General features: G+C 44.8%; 1 protein-coding gene across 13 annotated transcripts in view; it reads right to left on the bottom strand.

Annotated features, from left to right (window-relative positions):
* Positions 1 to 1615: 1615 nt before the first annotated feature.
* Positions 1616 to 16502, bottom strand: part of EXOC6 (exocyst complex component 6) — a 92490-nt gene continuing 77603 nt past the window's right edge. For 8 of the 13 annotated variants that reach the window (XM_083616144.1, XM_083616151.1, XM_083616150.1 and 5 more), the window contains 3 exons: positions 4727 to 4839; positions 3568 to 3579; positions 1616 to 2853 (listed from right to left, as the gene is read on the bottom strand). In XM_083616144.1, the coding sequence (XP_083472270.1) occupies positions 2724 to 2853; positions 3568 to 3579; positions 4727 to 4839 (255 nt within the window). In that variant the 3' untranslated portion in view covers positions 1616 to 2723. Of the gene's footprint in view, positions 2854 to 3567; positions 3580 to 4329; positions 4491 to 4712; positions 4840 to 16502 lie in introns of those variants that run through there. The other 5 variants (XM_083616145.1, XM_083616146.1, XM_083616147.1 and 2 more) reach the window with 2 other exon arrangements.

Below are 16502 nucleotides of genomic sequence, written 5' to 3'. Positions count from 1 at the left end.
GTGGTGCCCATAAGAATGGCTAACGAGTGACATTAGCGGAAAAAGCTACAGGATTTTCTCAATACTGGTCCTTAAAAAAAAAAGCGTCTTTTCTACTTCCCAGATAGGGCTGCCCCTTAGAGATCCAGATCACAGAAGCATCTGTCCTTTGTGCTGGAGCGTGCGGGGCGGGGGGGCTGAAGAAGTGAAGCTGCACCACTTTCCCACCGAGGTGCATAAGTGCGTGGTGCCTCTTTCCCCGCTGCAGCGCCTGCCAGCTCCTGTGGATGCATAAAGCTCGGGTCTCTGCCTTCATTCAAAGTTCTTGCAGGATGTCAAGATCAGAGGACACCTTTCCCTGTTTCACTTAATGCCAAGGGGGACTCTCTGGCTCTCCAGCCATCTATCCTACACCCCAGTTTCCCTGCTGCGTTTGTCAAGAAATGATTCCAGGTGCCCGGCTTGGCGCAAAGCAAGCGCGCGGGGCGCTCATCACGTCTCCCAAGACTGTGAAGGCCAAATTCCCGTCGTTCTGAGCTGCTCTGTTGGCTCGCTGAGTCTTTGCAAAGCCAAGATTGTTACAGGCGCGTCCTTAGCATGTAAGAGCAATTAGGGGCCTGGTCGAAAGCCTGTTCTCACAGTGGCCAACCAGATGCCTGTGGGAAACTAGTAAGCAGTATTCGAGCACAAGAACCCTGTCTCTCCCCTCCTGTGGTTTCCAGTAACTGGTATTCAGAAGCCTTGCTACAGCCATCGTGGGTAGTAGCCATCGGCAACTTAGAATTTGTCTAGTCCTCTTTTAAAGCCATAGAGGTCACCGCTGCCTCCTGAGGAAGCGAGTTCCATAGCTCATCCTTGCGCGGCGTCAAGAGGCGCTTTCTTTGATCTGCCCTGAATAGCTTCGTTGTCCATTCGACCCTCTCATTCCCAATTCCGCCCCCCAATTGCTGGAACTTCAGCAGCAAGCTACCGGCCCCCTTTTTAGCCAGATCTGCAGACCTCCCTCGCTAAGAAGCAAAAGAACTTACCCGGCTGCCTCATGAGGAAAGGTGGGCTGCAGAGGCCTTGTCGCAGGGCAGATCAAACCCTCCGAGGATGAGGCCAGGCTGGCCCCGTCCATGCCCTTTGGGGGCCATCGGTCTTGGCCAGCAAACCCGAAGCGACAGCTCTCTGTCTTCGGCTCCGATTGATCCTCCCGGCAGCTGCCCCCATCCCTTCCTTAAAAAAAAAAGGCACAAGCCAACACCCCCAGAGTTCCTCCCTAAACAATGCACGATTGAATGCAGCTTCAGTCTTGTCTCCTCTAATGAGAAAAGAGTGGGAAGAAAAGAGAGAGAGAAAATAAGCAAGATGCTCCGAGGTGCCCTGACTTTCCGGTCGCATCTCCAAGGCTGGTGGACTTGGCTGCGAGGGGGAAAAAATCTTCCCCGGTTGCACGCTGCTGCTCCCACAAACCGTAGAGGCCGCCTGGACAGGCAGGAAGATCCGAGGGCGCGGACGATCTCGACTGTGCCTGAGCCGAAGTCAGAAGGAGAGATTCGTTTGATCGAAACCCCGATGAGCGAAGGTCCAGCAGGCTGAGACGCTGCATTCCCCCATTAGAAAAAAAATGAAACAAGCCACACCAAAGGGAGGGTAAGGTTTATATTACTGTATTCGGGACTGTCCAAATAACTTAATACACGGAGCGCGTGAAAAGGAGGAAAGAAAGATACATTCTTGATGCAAGTCCCTCGGTTCATTTGGTTTTTTGGAATTTAGGATACATTCGCTTTGCGTTTCGAACGAGGCTGCTCCAGTGCAGAAGTTGAAAATTGAGGGGAACGGAGTAGGGTGGGGAATAGCTAGTCCTAGAAACACCCAGATGGACACACACACAGCCAGAAACACACACACACAGAGACCTACCTACACAACTACACGCACAACATTGGCATCGCGCTGCCTTATCCCTTACACAGGCAGAGGAAAGGGGGGCTGGGGCCGCCGCGGGGGTTTAAGAATTGTATATAAAAGTCCCGTCGCTCAAATACCCGAGAAAAGTCCAGTTGTTCAAAGACCACCAAGGCCGGAGTTTTGATTCAGGTAGTTTGGAAAGGCTCTCTACAAAAAAAAGAAAACCCTCTCCTTTTTTGCCCCCCACTACAAAAAAAAGAAAAGAAAAGAAGAAAATCTGGTATAGAAAACCTGTTGGATCTCACTTAAGGCTAATAATTTACAAATAATACAGGAGAGTGTGTGTAAATATATATATATTAATATTTATATTTAGAGAGACAGGCAACTATTGAAACAGAAAAAGTTCCTTGCTTGGGGAAACATGACCTCGGGGTTAGTGTAGGGAGCAGCAGTGGCGGATTGCGTGGCAATCTCACCCCCACCAAGTCATTTGGAAAAGGGGAGGGGGGAATCTTGAGGCGTTGCCCGCAGACCGCAAAGAAAGTTATTTACAGTCCCTCTGTTGCATGTACAATTTGGCATTTTGCCTTGGTAAATATACAGCCCTATTCCACCCCTACTAATGTATGTGTGTGTGTGGTTTTGTTTTTCCTTTTACAAGTTGTTGTTGTTAAGATAGCATTAATTGACAGCAGTGCAGACGCTCAGGTTCTCTCCGGCTGTTTCCATAGGCCGGTCCCTTTCACAGCATCTTTTCCAGTTGTCCATGGAGCAAGGACCCTAACCGGGGAAAGGCAGGCTTAGTTTTCGGCCTGCGCCCGCCGGTCTCCAGAAACGCCCGGCGTTCAGGAGTGCTGGGACATCCCGTTCACCAAGCCTCGCAGCTGCCTCACCACCGTCTCGATAAGCTTCTGCTTGTCGCGGTCGTTCTTCCTGAACTGGGCGAAGATGTTGTTCTTCTTCACGTCTTTCATTCTAAAAGCAGAACGGGCGAAAAGGAAAGAAACAGAAGTTAAGTTAGTTCGCTAGTTTTCAAAAGAAGCCCAAATTTCCTCCTCATTTGCGTTCGTTCCCAACGCAAAGGGCTTAATGCCCGCAGCCTCCCCCCCAAATGCGCAAAAAACGGCGCGCTCGGAACCTTTGAGGTTCTCAAGCAGCCGAGTTTATGGCACCAGCTTAATCCGATTTTCTTCCAATCGGAACGGCGGAAAGAGCAGTCTAGGCGAAAACAACAGAGAGACGCGTGAACTTCAAAGGCTAAAATATTTTAGGGTGGCATAAACTTTCCGGGACCTGAGTTCATTTTCCAAATCTGAAAATTCTGAGCTGGGATGACAAAGCAGGATTTTCCGGTGCAAACAGGACTTTTTTTTAATAGGAGATGGAGGCTACCCTAAATATTATAGATGTGTGGAAGTATCCATGGAATCAAAGGGAATTCTGTTACAATCAGTTGTTTTTTAAGTTACTTGTACAAGGAACAGAATGCAGTTCATTGTAATTCGTATATGGGCAACTTCTTGTAACCATTAAGACACTTTAGTTTGGCTTGAGTTGTTTTTTGTTTGTTTGTTTTAGTCAGCCTTCCTATTAATCTCTTCAAAGCGGAACCTTGGGTCGTTTAATACCAAAAGGAATAAATTCGGAGTGACAGTAGAAGTAAAACCAAAAAAGTACGAAAATACATACCCTCTGTGGACTCTGCATAACGTTGGGGCGTTGCGAGGGGGGAAGAAAGAAAACGAATCAACAGTTAGAAAGGAAGGGGGTAGTTTAAGGCACAGCTAAATATTTATAACGCCTTTACATTTCAGGGTGTAGCTGCAAGCGGTGTGCCTTGACTCCTAAACGCTCTTTCCTATTCCGCATTTGCGGCGAGGCTGAAGCTTCCAGAGAGCCTCGCTGCTTCAACCTAAAGAGGTTTGCTCAGACGTAAGTACCATTCAGCTGAGAGGGACTTCGTCCCAGGTGAAGCCTGCCCAGGACTGCACCTTCCTCACTCTCTTTCCCATTTTCAAGGCAGCTGCCGCGATCCTTGGAACAACTAGACTGTAGAGGCATCCATCTTTCTCCCTCTCTCTCTCGATCAAGGTTAGATCCTCAGCCAAGGCCTGCCTGCACTGGGGGGCACACTGGATCAAATGGATCAACTTTTTTGTAGCAATCTGATCTACTATCCGGTTAAATCAAAGCACGTGGACTCCTTGAAGGGGGGGGGGTTGGTGATGGGAATTTTGCATAGCGCAACGCAAGCAAAGACCCCATACTGAAAAGAATCATTTTTAATACTGCAGTTTAGTCACATTTGTGTTGGCGTTTTTGCTGCAGGTTTCTCTCTGTCTGTCTGTCTGTCTGTTTGTTTGTTTCTCTCTCTCTCTCTCTCTCTCTCTCTCTCTCTCTCTCTCAAAAAGAGTAATTACATCTTTTGGAATAATTTTAAACCAAAAGGTCCTGAAAATCAGGACGTTTACCAATTGCTCCGAGATCCATCCCACACTTTGCCATCTTGCGTGGGCTTCTTTTGGGGGCGCCAATGAAAGGGGACTCGTCCGTCCGAGGAAATTTAGGATGGGCAAATTTCCTAAGCGGGAAGGTGCAGATAGTGTCCAGTCCTAATCACGAGAGATCCGGATGGAGTTGTTAAAACTAAAAGAAGCATTTCCCCGTTTGCAAAGGGACAAGCGGCACCTAAGCGCTCGCATTTGGGTTACAACCTAACCTTTCCCTATGCGTGTCCTGGGGCGGGGGGGTGCCCTAGCATTCGCTCTCCTGCAAGGCATTGGTCTCCTGATAGCGCCTGCAGAAATAGATGGCTAGAGGAAGAGGAGGAGGGCTGTGTGTGACTCACTTCTCCAGGAGGGCCAAGGCGGTGGTTGGATTGACGCGCAGGTACTTGGAGCTGGGCTGCCCGTAGTCAGCTAGGTAAGTCGACCAATCCCACACCATGAAGAGATCCAAAAGCTGAAGTGGGGAGGGGGAGAGGGGGACACACACAAAGTGACGTTAAGGGCCTCTGGGGTGTGGAGTTTCCTCTCGCTCCCAATGGACGTGGCGATTTTACCCCGTCTCCTTCGACCACCAACTTTCATCCCGCGTTAGGAAGTACTCAAGATGCACAACACGAGGAAGGAAGCAAACGAAAAAATGGAAATATGCTTCTTTCGTCATTTTAAAGCAAGCCATTAAAAAAATTAATCCCCCGTTTTTTCAAGGCAGAGAGCCCCTCGGGGCCGCCTAAAGACGAACCAATTTCTAATGGTATGAGATTCATCAAATGTAACATCCGCTAATGCTAACGAGCTGGGCTTTGGCCCATAGCAGTTTATGCCACAAAATGTATCGCATAACCCACCCTCCCTGGTGAAGGGCGCGAAATAAATAAGTAAATGGGCAAAATCGAGCATAGAAGGAAGTCAATCACAGAAAACAGGCACGAAGGCGGGACCTACAGGGGACCGAGATACTTCAGAAATGCACTCCAGACTTTCGATAAAATACAGAGACGTTATAAAACATGTCTATACAAATAAAAACCCCTCTGGCATGGATACCCCTCATTTTCCAGGGGGAGATGAGCTGCATTTCCAGAGAACCTTCGTTTGTAAAGCTCTGCCTCTATTTCTATTTCATCGTATTTTCCACAGCTATTCATGGAGGGCGGGAGATTGTCTATGCTCTGTGTCATTAATGTGAACAACAATAAAATCACACCAAATAGAAAGAAATTGGTTCGTATTTTGTGGACCTCTTGCGGTTCTAAATTTATATGTCCATTTTTCACGTAGGATCGATTCCCACACCTTCGTGCGCCATTAAGAAATATCTTCGTTTGTTGAGTACTTTTAAGCTTGCCACAAGGCACTGCTGTGGTTTTTTTGTTGCAACACAGAACACAGCTTAGTACCCCTTTTGGGGAAGGGCGCATTTCAGCGCTCCGCCTTACAAAGCCTCCGTTTACAAACGCTGTTCTTACACCTTAAAGCGGGGAAAAGTGATCACTCAAGTTCCACAGATAATGCAATCGAAATACTTGTCAATCAGAAAAATTGTTGGGCACCTCTCCCTCGTTTTAACGGGGGTATGCTTTTCATACCAAAATTAAAACGCGTCTGAGTGGAATAGGAATGTTCGTTCCAATGCCTCTGTACGCCCTGCTCTTCCCACAACACGCTTCAAAAGTAGCCTTTATGAAAAGTACCGGCACAAGGAAACTGGAGGCGAGGAACAGAAGGAGCCGGGTTAAAATAAAATAAAATGGGATAAAATAAAATAAAATCCCTCGGGAGGGACCTCCATCCCCGCTCCTTCCAGCTGCCTTTGCTCGGCTCATAATATCCAGCCGGAGCTGCTGTCAAATCTGCGCGTAATCTTTTAAAAGGCGGCATGACTCTCGCAGGAAAGCGCCGGGCCCCACCGCCAATTTGAAGCCCTAATCCCCTCTAAGCCACTTAAACCCAACTTCCGATCCACGTTTCTCATTGTTTCAAAACTGCCAAGCCCTTCACTCGCTACTTGGGGCGCGGATCGTCTTCCTTCCAGCCCCGGCGGTTTCTGGAGAGCAGGTTGTTTTGGCGTCTTTGAAGGAGCCAAGGAGAAGATGGGGAGGGGTGGCGGGGTGGCCAAGAGGAGTTTCTCGCACGTTTATTCATCTGCTCATTATCAGGGCTCGGTTTGCCATTTCCTTTTCGCCTTAACCTGGAGACCGTGGGGCAAAAGGAAGGCGCGCGTAGGGGAGGAACGGCGGGGTCCCCCCCAGCCGCCTACACTTGCGCCGCCTCCGGGGGCTTTTTGACACTCCCAGAGAGAGATTTGCAAGGAGCTCCGGTCTCTCGGCTTCCCAGCGAGAAGGGCCATCCGGGCTTTCCCACGGTGGCCCTCCCAAGTCGAGCGGAATCTTCTTCAGCCACCTAAACTCGAAACCAGTTTCCTCCGGAGGAGGAGGAGTGGGAAGGATGAGCGGCGCTGGATGCCAAGCAGACAGCGGCCAGGGACGTGGGAAGGCTGACGCTAGAACTGTCTCACTAAACCAGGGATGCTCAAGTCCCATCAGCCCCAGCCAGCGTGGTCCAACAGCTAAGGGTAGAGGCAGGCTAGAGGTTACCCTATCCCGTTACACTTAGCAAAGGCTTTCCTCCTTCCACGCCTCCAGTCCCAAGGCTGGGACTTTCCTTCTTAACTTACACCTGGAGTTTCATGGGAGCCCAGGCAGGGATGAAGGAGGAGTGGGTCAAAGCGGTCCTGGGACCTGTTTAGGGTGCCATCTTCCCTTGTCACTGACTGCAAAGCCTGAGTGCACTGCAGGGGTGCCAATTTGAATAAAATATTGTGGGGGCCCAGGTAAGCCCCACCACACAGAACCGATCACATGACGCAGTGCACACATATCATTTGAATGGGAATGCCCATCAACTGTGGGGGCCAAGCCTCCTCAAATATTTTATTGTGGGGGCCAAAGCCCACATGGCACCTAGGAGTTGGCTCCTATAGTCCACCATAGATGGCAAGGATGAAGGACAAGAGGTTGCTTCCAGCTAGACGTGAGGCCCGGCTTCTCCTTTGCTTAGAAATTAAAGCACTGCCTATCGCTAAAAACAGGCCATTCCATAGATTATTGTCACAAGTCACACTTCAGTCCGGCAGACACTACCTAAAAAGCCAGAGTCTCACATCTCTCTCTTGCTATTTGTGCCCTGCGCGGTAGGACAGATGGAACTTCAAGCCAGTGCAGTTTTTCCACATCTGCCTCAGAGACCAATTTATAAAAATAAGAGATGTCCCAAATTATGAGTGGGGTCAGGGGACAACATAGGGGAGCACCTCAGCTGGGCAGAGCCATCTGCAACCTTCTTTGAGCCATTTGAATTCTCTTGGCCACAGTGGGCAACTCCTCATTCCTAATCAACTTCCCCATCCTGCCCTATAACCTCTTGGCTTTAGAAACTGTAGGGAAAACGAGCCCTGCATTTCCATAGCATGCCAACCCTACCCTTTTCTGCAAGGTCTGAAGGGAAGACACATGTATGCAAACATGTTTTAACTGGTATGAATGTGGGCACTTGGGAGGTGGTGATGATAGAAGGAGGGGGAAGCCGACACCTCAGCAGTAACACTGCAAGCTCTGAAATGTCATTCCACCACCCCAAATAAACCTTTAAGTCTGATTGCTACATACCTGGTCTAATTCACAGACCCTGGTTTCTTACCCATCATTACTATTCTTACCCATCATTGCACCCCTATTCTACTCTTAGAAAACAGAAGTAGGAGAGTGTAGTTAAAGTGTCAGAAGGGGTAAATAAATCATGTTTGGTGTCCTTGGATTTTGCTTTAAGAAGAGCAAAATCCAGGACTAATCTGGATTCGTCCATGACCCTACAGAACAGCAATTTCATGTGTAGGACATTTCTTCTGCTGAGCAGCAAGACCCGTAAGTGTAGCATCATTCACCACATGCTAAACAGGTTTCTTGACACTATTCATCTTGGTCGGACTACTCAGCCTATGATAGTAAGCACATTGACTTGGAAGTGAGATTTGGAATTAATGGGTCTTTACTTCCAAATAAGGTGCTTATGACTCAGGAGTTCATTTTTGTTGGTAGTGCATCTTCTTACTTAAAATTAAAGAAAAACAAGCAAGAAAAACAAACAAAACGGCCAGAAGAAGCAAAGCGTGGCATGCTGATGAATCAAAAACCCTCAAGAAAACTGTTGGTATACATCAGTAAAAATAAAATAAAATCATATTCAGGATTTGGAAGACGAAAGCAAGTTCAGAGGCATACATCTTACTTAACATGCAATTTTTCACCAAAGCTACCCAAAGGGGAAATAAAGGAAAGTTTTACTCAGTACGGTAATATTTGTCCGTATGAAAATGTCCAAGAATCAATTTATGGTAACGTCTTTTTATCTATCACCAAAACCAATATTTTGCCCACAGAAGCTCCATACAAAACTCTCAGCCATGAAACCCTTCTGAAATTTGGTGACGCTCATTTTACTAGCATCACTTTCCAATTTTAAACTGATGTAGGCTATCCTACATAAATGGTTCGCATGCTGCTCATATACATTTGGCTCAGTTTACAGTACAAAGTTCTGGAATAACTTTCTGTGTAAGCTTACAGCAGGAGCATAAAGAGCAAAATCGTAGAGGCATCAATGTTTCTGTCCTACAAACCGTATTAAGAGCATGCTGCATTGGAAAGCAATATGACTTACTCCTAGGTAAACATTAATTCAACAGCAAATCTGAAAATCCCCGCTGTGGAATTAAAATTTCTGTTCTTGCAATGCATCTCAGACTTCATAGTCTCTCCATTTAGCAATCCAGGTATGAGACTGCAAAATAAGATGTTTCCATTTTCTAATGCAGGTTGATTAATGTAGTGGGTTTCTGTATTTGTCATCATTCAGATAGATCAAATCAGTGCACTGGATAATGGAAAGCTTTGGCATAGCAAATGACTTCCCCCTGTTTTCAGTTCTTCCCTTGACAATCTCTAAATTAAAACATTACTCATCTAGTCTCAGAGATGCACAATCTGGTAACGAGCACAACAGGCCACCCATTCTTGCACCTCAACCAATTTGCCTGACCCACCCTTTAATGTGTTTCTTGGTGTGTTTTTATAGTAGACTAATTAGCGCAGTGACAGTTTTTTTCTGGAGCGCCTTCTGACAGTGCAGCTAATTAGGCTCAACCAAACACCAGATTTATTTTGGTGAGGTATACTGAAGTGCCTGTGCTCTTTTTGTTTTCAAACAGAGAAAATTAAAACGGAACCTGCCATGCAGGGCCATCCCTGCCACTAGGCATAACTGAAATGAGGCAACTGCATCAGGTGGCAGATACAGGAAGCAATGGGCGCCCTGCACACTCATAACTAGCCTGTTGCACCCTCGTGTTTGGCAAAGAGCACCATCTCATTGCCAGTATCAAAATAAAATACAACTGCTAGTCCAGTTGGCTTCTGTAAATGGAAAAGTGGGGAGGGGGGCATTTTGCCCTTTGCCTCAAGCAGCAAAATGTCCAGGGGTAGCCCTGTCTGCCTAGTTATAGCCCCACCCAAAGAGGGTACCATTCACAGTGTGTGATGTTTCCTGGGATACTGATGCAAGATATACTTTATCATGCCTCTATGGTTGTGTTAGCTACTGCACCACCTCTCCAAGTATCCAAGCAGATATTGGCAAAATGTTTTGCAGAAGGCTGATTAATCAAATTTGGGGTGTGGGGGTGTGTCACACTTCAGACTATCCTGATGTATCATCCTTGGATATTCTTGAAAGAAAACTACACATACCCATTCAGATATAATGCAGGCTGACTGTGCAGGGTGGCTATTTGAAGAGTAATGCAAGTACCACTCCTCAGATTTATCAAGATCTATGCAAGAAACATTAAAGCTGCACTACTCAAAATACTTCAGATAGTTCCACTGTTTAAAATGACACTTACTTTCACATCCAGTTCAAAGACAACCAAGGATCCTATGCAAGTTTACCCGGAAGTCCCCCTCTGTTCCTTAGAGTTTACACTCTTAGGAATGTAGAATGTACAACATGTAAGAGCGGCATACAAAAACCAGCCTTTAAAAAAATCACACGCATTCTGCATCAAGAGAAGCAGAACACATTCTGTAAAATGGGCATATTTTTGCACAATTCTGTTTGCATTAGTAATGGAAGAGAGCAGGGAACTAGGCAGGATGCTGAAGCTTTGCCCCCGGACCACAGAAAAGACCAATTATCCCCACATGCTTTCAAGAAAATTTCTGCAACCACACAAAATGGGGAAATTGCTTTAAAAAGAAAAAGGAAATTGGGAATTCTCAGGGTGCCGAGTGTGCATCCTGCATCTCCCCTTCGTGGAGAACAACCAAACAGACCATATAAATATGGAAAACATATATAGATAAGCAAAATAGATGTACTTGAATGGTATGCATGTGCCGCTGTATTTTCTGCTTTTGGTACATATCCTATATGAACAGGAACAACCTTCAACGCCATCACATCAGCTCCAGCCTCAAAGAGGAGCAGCAGCAGGAGTGAAAGCAACGGCAGAGGATGTAATCACATCCTATGCTCAGCTGAAAGGTTACACAGCAGCCTCATTAATTCTAGAAAGTTTCTTTTTTTCTCAACGCCACAGCTTTACATGCTGCGGAAGACCAACACGCACAAGCAAATTACATAAGCAGTCCAATTATAAACTTCCCTCTCCCCTCCGGAGGGCAGGTTCAGGGGTTATGTTGGGACAACTCCCGGGTGAAGATGGTGCAGATAGAACAGCAAGCTGCAGCGACAGCAGGATGGCTGCTTGGTGCTATTACACACTTATTCTTTGTCTCACTCGCAGCTTCGCACCTTGCTGTGCGTAATGGACTTTGACAGCATGTATACTGTATGCTGCGGGTGGGCAAGAGCTGCCTGGTGGCCTAGTCTTTGCAACCATGTCCTGGTCACCTGCATACGATTTGGCACTCAGGCGATGCACCGTCAATACAAGCAATTGGATAGGAGGCAGCATCACTCCATATGTGCCTGTAAGCCATTTCAAGGAACATTCGTATGGTGGGAATTGCATCTGATACGAAGAACCTTTCCATCAGTTCAGCTTACATTAATACACACAGAAAGACAGGGTATTAACCATCCTTCACAGCTTCTCAAAAAACAAACAAACAAAAGATTTGATCCACTTTACTCACTATTAACATGACTATTTCATGCCTTCCTGTTTGTGGTATGAGGTTTCAAAGGCAGCTGGCAGTAACGTTAGTTATTTTGTCCACACAAGGCTGCAGAAGATAATCAAAGTGGTTTACTGGTATGTATATATCATTTGAACTCTCAAGTCCTTGAAATGTGGGTTGACACCTGCAATTGCTATTAGCTTTCCAGACTTCCTATGTAGTTGTCATCTGATTAGACTTCAGAGTCAATAGTAAATACAGTGGTTTAAAAATATGTCATATGTTTTAGCCCTAGGCACAATAAAACCCAGGTATTAAAATATCTCTTTAAAGGGATAGTTCTGGGAGTTAAGATGAGGGGGACTGGGCATGCAGGATTTCAAAGAATTGTAATGAGGCTCTAATGCAGCTACTGTGGGGGCGCGCTAGCCGGGGTTTTTTGCCCCGGTGAATCCTTCAGAGGGGCACCATTGAGGCTCCCAGTCTGTCTGTGCACATGCAAGTGTGTAAGAGTGTGTGTGTGTGTGTGTGTGTGTGTGTGTGTGTGTGACCCAAGTGTAATAAAGCCGAGATTCATTCATAGAATGCACAGACTTAATTTAGAAAATATAGCAAAGGAATATTTCTATTCCTTTGCTATATGGAATAGGGAAAATACACTTTACCAGTATAATCATATACATGCTTAATCAGAAGTCAGTCCCATTGCATTCAACAGGGCTTACTCACAAGTAAATAGGCATATACTTCTAGGGTATCTAGTATTCTCATTTCAATGAGCAGCTTTCACAGTTAGATCTAGTATTGGTGTGACATTTTGCAGTTATGTCCGTGGAAAGGTCCAGGTTACAGGATCCAGGTATTCAATAGGATCTAGCAAGTTGTTAACTCTCTTCACTTTTTACCTTGATTAAAACAAAAATAAAAATGAGAGAATTGTGTATAGTCTCTAGTTCAACATTGTTCTGGAGGGCCAGCACTCGCTGCATTTAAATTACAAATTATGCTAATGAATGTCCTGGATGGGTCCTATATATTAAAAAAATCAAGTTACGGACATTTGCTTAAATCTATCAACACAAAGGAAAAGATAAAGTGGTAAGTATGCTATATACTGCATCTGAATGAATTAAGTATCAGAAATTTTAAAACCAGCAGGACTGATATCGCTACTATACAGTAATCCATTATACAAGATGCTAGAAAGTCACACACTCAACTTGCTTATGACTGGATATGTATAGCAATCTATTAAAAAAGACTGTCAGTAGGGGCAGGGAACAGGGGAGGCCACTGAAATGTGTGTATATATATATATATATATATATATATATATATATATATAGGCCATCTTTGGGGGTAAAAACTCAATCGAGTTTCCATAATAAGATAACCAAAGTTTTTTTAAAAAAAGTTATAAAACCAGCAATAACAAAAACATACATCAATATAGGAGTGTTTGTGTAAGAGAGAATGTGTGGGAATATGCATGTGTGTGTGTGTGTGTGTGTGTGTTTATATATTTGTAAATTAGACACTGTGTGTGTGTAGTTGTGTTCTTGAAGATGTACATGACGTAATGCCTGTAATCTTTTCTGATTTGGCTCAAGATGCTACTGTGACTCAGAATTCATCAGAGGAAACAGAGTGCACATGATCATTTCCACTGAAACAGTAGAGGCATATAATCCTAGGAGATTTAAGTCCTGTAATTAATATAAAGGTGGAACAGGAAAAGAATTTGAGGGCAAGTCCAATCATAAGGCAGATACCTCTGCCAAAAATATATACACCAGCTTACAATTGTTTATGGGGATGTCAGTGTTTTGAACTTTTGTCTTAATTGTTTCCCAGACTGTGGCACACAGATCTAGTTGGTGTGAATACAGGTGCTACTAACATGGTTGTGCTCTACACTAGTTCCCAGTTTTGAGCCTTTCCACATTAGCAAATGTTGGCTCTGGGACACAGTGTTAACTTTAAAGTATTTACTTGGAGTTGCTTTTTCAAAAAGTGCTTTCCCTTAACTGCCTAAATGTATGCTAAATGTATTGGGGAAGGAAGTTAGTTATGCACTACTCATAACAACTTGAGTCCCACTGATTTTGGAAGAACTAAAGCATGGCTAACTTCCTCTGGATCCAACCACTGATGACTTGCTAGATGTGCAGGTTAAGATCATCATTTTCCATAGATGGAAGGAGCCTGCTGCAACTTCATTACCCCTCTCAAATTCAATGCATTTCTCAGGAAAGCAACTGCATTAATGGTATGTCAGACAAAGAAAAGATGGGGGGAAATTAAGACAATTAATGGGAAATTAATGTTATCTGTCCTCTCAGGATTCATTTTCTTATTGCACCTAACAAAACAGACAGCTAGAGAAGGACAAGAATAGAGGGGCAAGTAATATCATAGTAAAGGAAACACACAGAATCTATACATACTTTAAAAGACGCTAGAAAAAAGGCATTATATGCAGGCATGTTTTGCATAATCAAAGAATGAGGTTTTAGGATGTCCATCTTTCCTAAGCAATGCTTAGCTAAACCTGAAAGGCACATTCGCGTGCATTTATTCTTTTAAGACACCAAAAAGGTAACGGAAGTGTGAAGTCCAATTTAATGCAACAAAAGTGGCAGATAATGCTACATAATGTAGAAGGAATAGGAAATAATGGGCTAAATTACTAAACCACAGGTACACATTCTCTGACCACATTCGTCTTAGAGTTACTGAAGATTTCAGAGTCTGAAAATCGAAATAAGGAAAAGATTTCCTGGATTTCAAGATCTCTCACATTCAGCCGCATCTGAAATGGTCTTCCAAAAGTCCCAGGTCTGCATGAAACAAAATTATGGCTAAATCTGCTTTTGTTACTGTGTCTTTGATGCTCTGGGAGAAGGGTTCTCTGTCGGCCCTTGGATTATTCATAAGCAGAGCAAACAATTTTGCTGAACGAATTTATAAGCTTGCCATAATCATGAGCTTTTAAGCAATCCTGGTGGTGTTATTTTTTGTTTTGTTTTTGGATTTGCTCCATCAAAACACAGCTTGTCAACCTTGCGAACAGTTCCTGGCATGTTCTTAATCCCAACGGTCAGAGCTTTGCTATGAGCTTCCATTTTAAGAACCTGCCTTATATACCAAGACAGTTCATTGGTCCATTTGGCTCAATTACGCTCACACTGACTGGCAGCAGCCCTCAGACAAGGAGACTGTCTCTTCCAGCTCTACCTCCTGGAGATGTCAGGGATGTTTCCTGTCCAGTTCTTCTCCTCTCACTAAAAAGGCTGGTATAATACTTGGAAGAGAGGGGACTCATTCTCTTACTTTCCAGTGGTTTGACATTCTCACCACCCTCTCGCCTTAAATGCAGAACTCTTTAATTCTGAGCGGAGGGAGGGGGATTAGCTTCCAACATTTTACAGCTGCCACCCTAACCTCTCCCGTATTCTGTTCCTCCCCACCATAAGCTTGGCATAGGTAAACAGACTGAACTTTCAATAATAATAATAATTTATGACAAGTTGCTCACCTACACAAGGAAGTGCCCAAGACTTCCAAGCAGGCATCTGATGCCTGTTGACGAATGGGACACTACAATCATATCGTCGGCATGAATTCAAAGTAGCCTAAGAGAAAACAGGTAGGAAATGAAGCCCTTCTAAATTGACTACTATACTATCAATATAAATGTCAAATGGAAAAAGAGCAATAACTCAAGCTACCGCCTCCTCCTATGGAAAAAGATACGCCATCTGTAAATAATCCCTTTTGAGCGTATCATGGGAGGGAAATTTCTTGCAACAGGTCTGGGGTATAGTTGAACTATCAACAGAAGCATGGCTATGAAATGGAGGAGGATCATATGCAGTGGGAGAGGGAGCTCCTTCCATGCACCACCCATGATTGTACTAGTAGCAATGGTGGGGGCTTCCGGTCCCACCTGCCTTAATGGAGGTAGCTCCCATGACAGGGGCGGGGGATCGTCGGTGAACAGAAAGCAAGGATGGCAGAGGGTAAATCACCCTTGCAAATTCCCCCCAGGGACTGGGGGGAATGGGCTTCACTCACAGTTTGTCTCGGTACCTGGCTCTTGCTCCGGCATGGAATGTGGGAGGCAGGGAGGTGCTGAGTGCAAAAGCACTTCGCCTGGTGAAAAGCCTCCTACGCCACCATTAAGGAACAGAGGTTCTCTGTTTAATTGACATTTTAAATGACTTTAAAGTACCAGTGTGTGATGGAAAACGGTTGCAGCAGCACATTATGGAACATATCAGCTACATACATTCTAAAAAAATGTTTAGGGGTACTCTCATTTTCCTACTCATATTGAAATACTGCCCCTCAATGAGGGCAAACTTAGATTCACAAAATGTTTAGGGGTATGCATCCCCCCAGAAAAAAAGTGCTGGCTACATGGATCAAAGAATCAAAGGTTTGAATCGAGATAAGGTTTTATTCAGTGTGAGAGTCAGTTGGGGAGAGGGAAGCCCACGGTTTGTTTATTCCAAGTCTCTTTTATATATTTAGGATTCAGCAACCCTCTCCAGAATACAAGGCAAAAAGATATTTGCAAGTGAGGAAGGAACGTGGGAGTAATATTGATATGAACTGTGGGAAAACTGTGTGTGATCTGAAATGAAGAAAGGAGGGGAAGCTCAAGTATGACTGTTGGAAAGACAGCATAATTCCCCTCACCTCCAATTAAAAACAAAAGACAAGGAAAAAGAGACTGAGATTTGTTTGTGCTACTGATGGAAAGCAATCCAAAATAATGTTTAATTGGGCCATAAACCTCTAGCTGAAGGAAAATAATTTGGGGGCTGTGATAAGAATGCTGCAGAGATTCTGGGAGTTGGAAAGGAGTATTAAATCTTCAGTGCGTTCGAAAACTGCCCACCTTTTCCTAGGCTGA

This window comes from Podarcis filfolensis, assembly GCF_964270895.1.
Source record: "Podarcis filfolensis genome assembly, chromosome: 5".
NCBI classification, from domain to species: domain Eukaryota; kingdom Metazoa; phylum Chordata; class Lepidosauria; order Squamata; family Lacertidae; genus Podarcis; species Podarcis filfolensis.
Note: the sequence above shows the minus strand (reverse complement) of the source record. Positions and strands in the feature narration are given on the sequence as shown.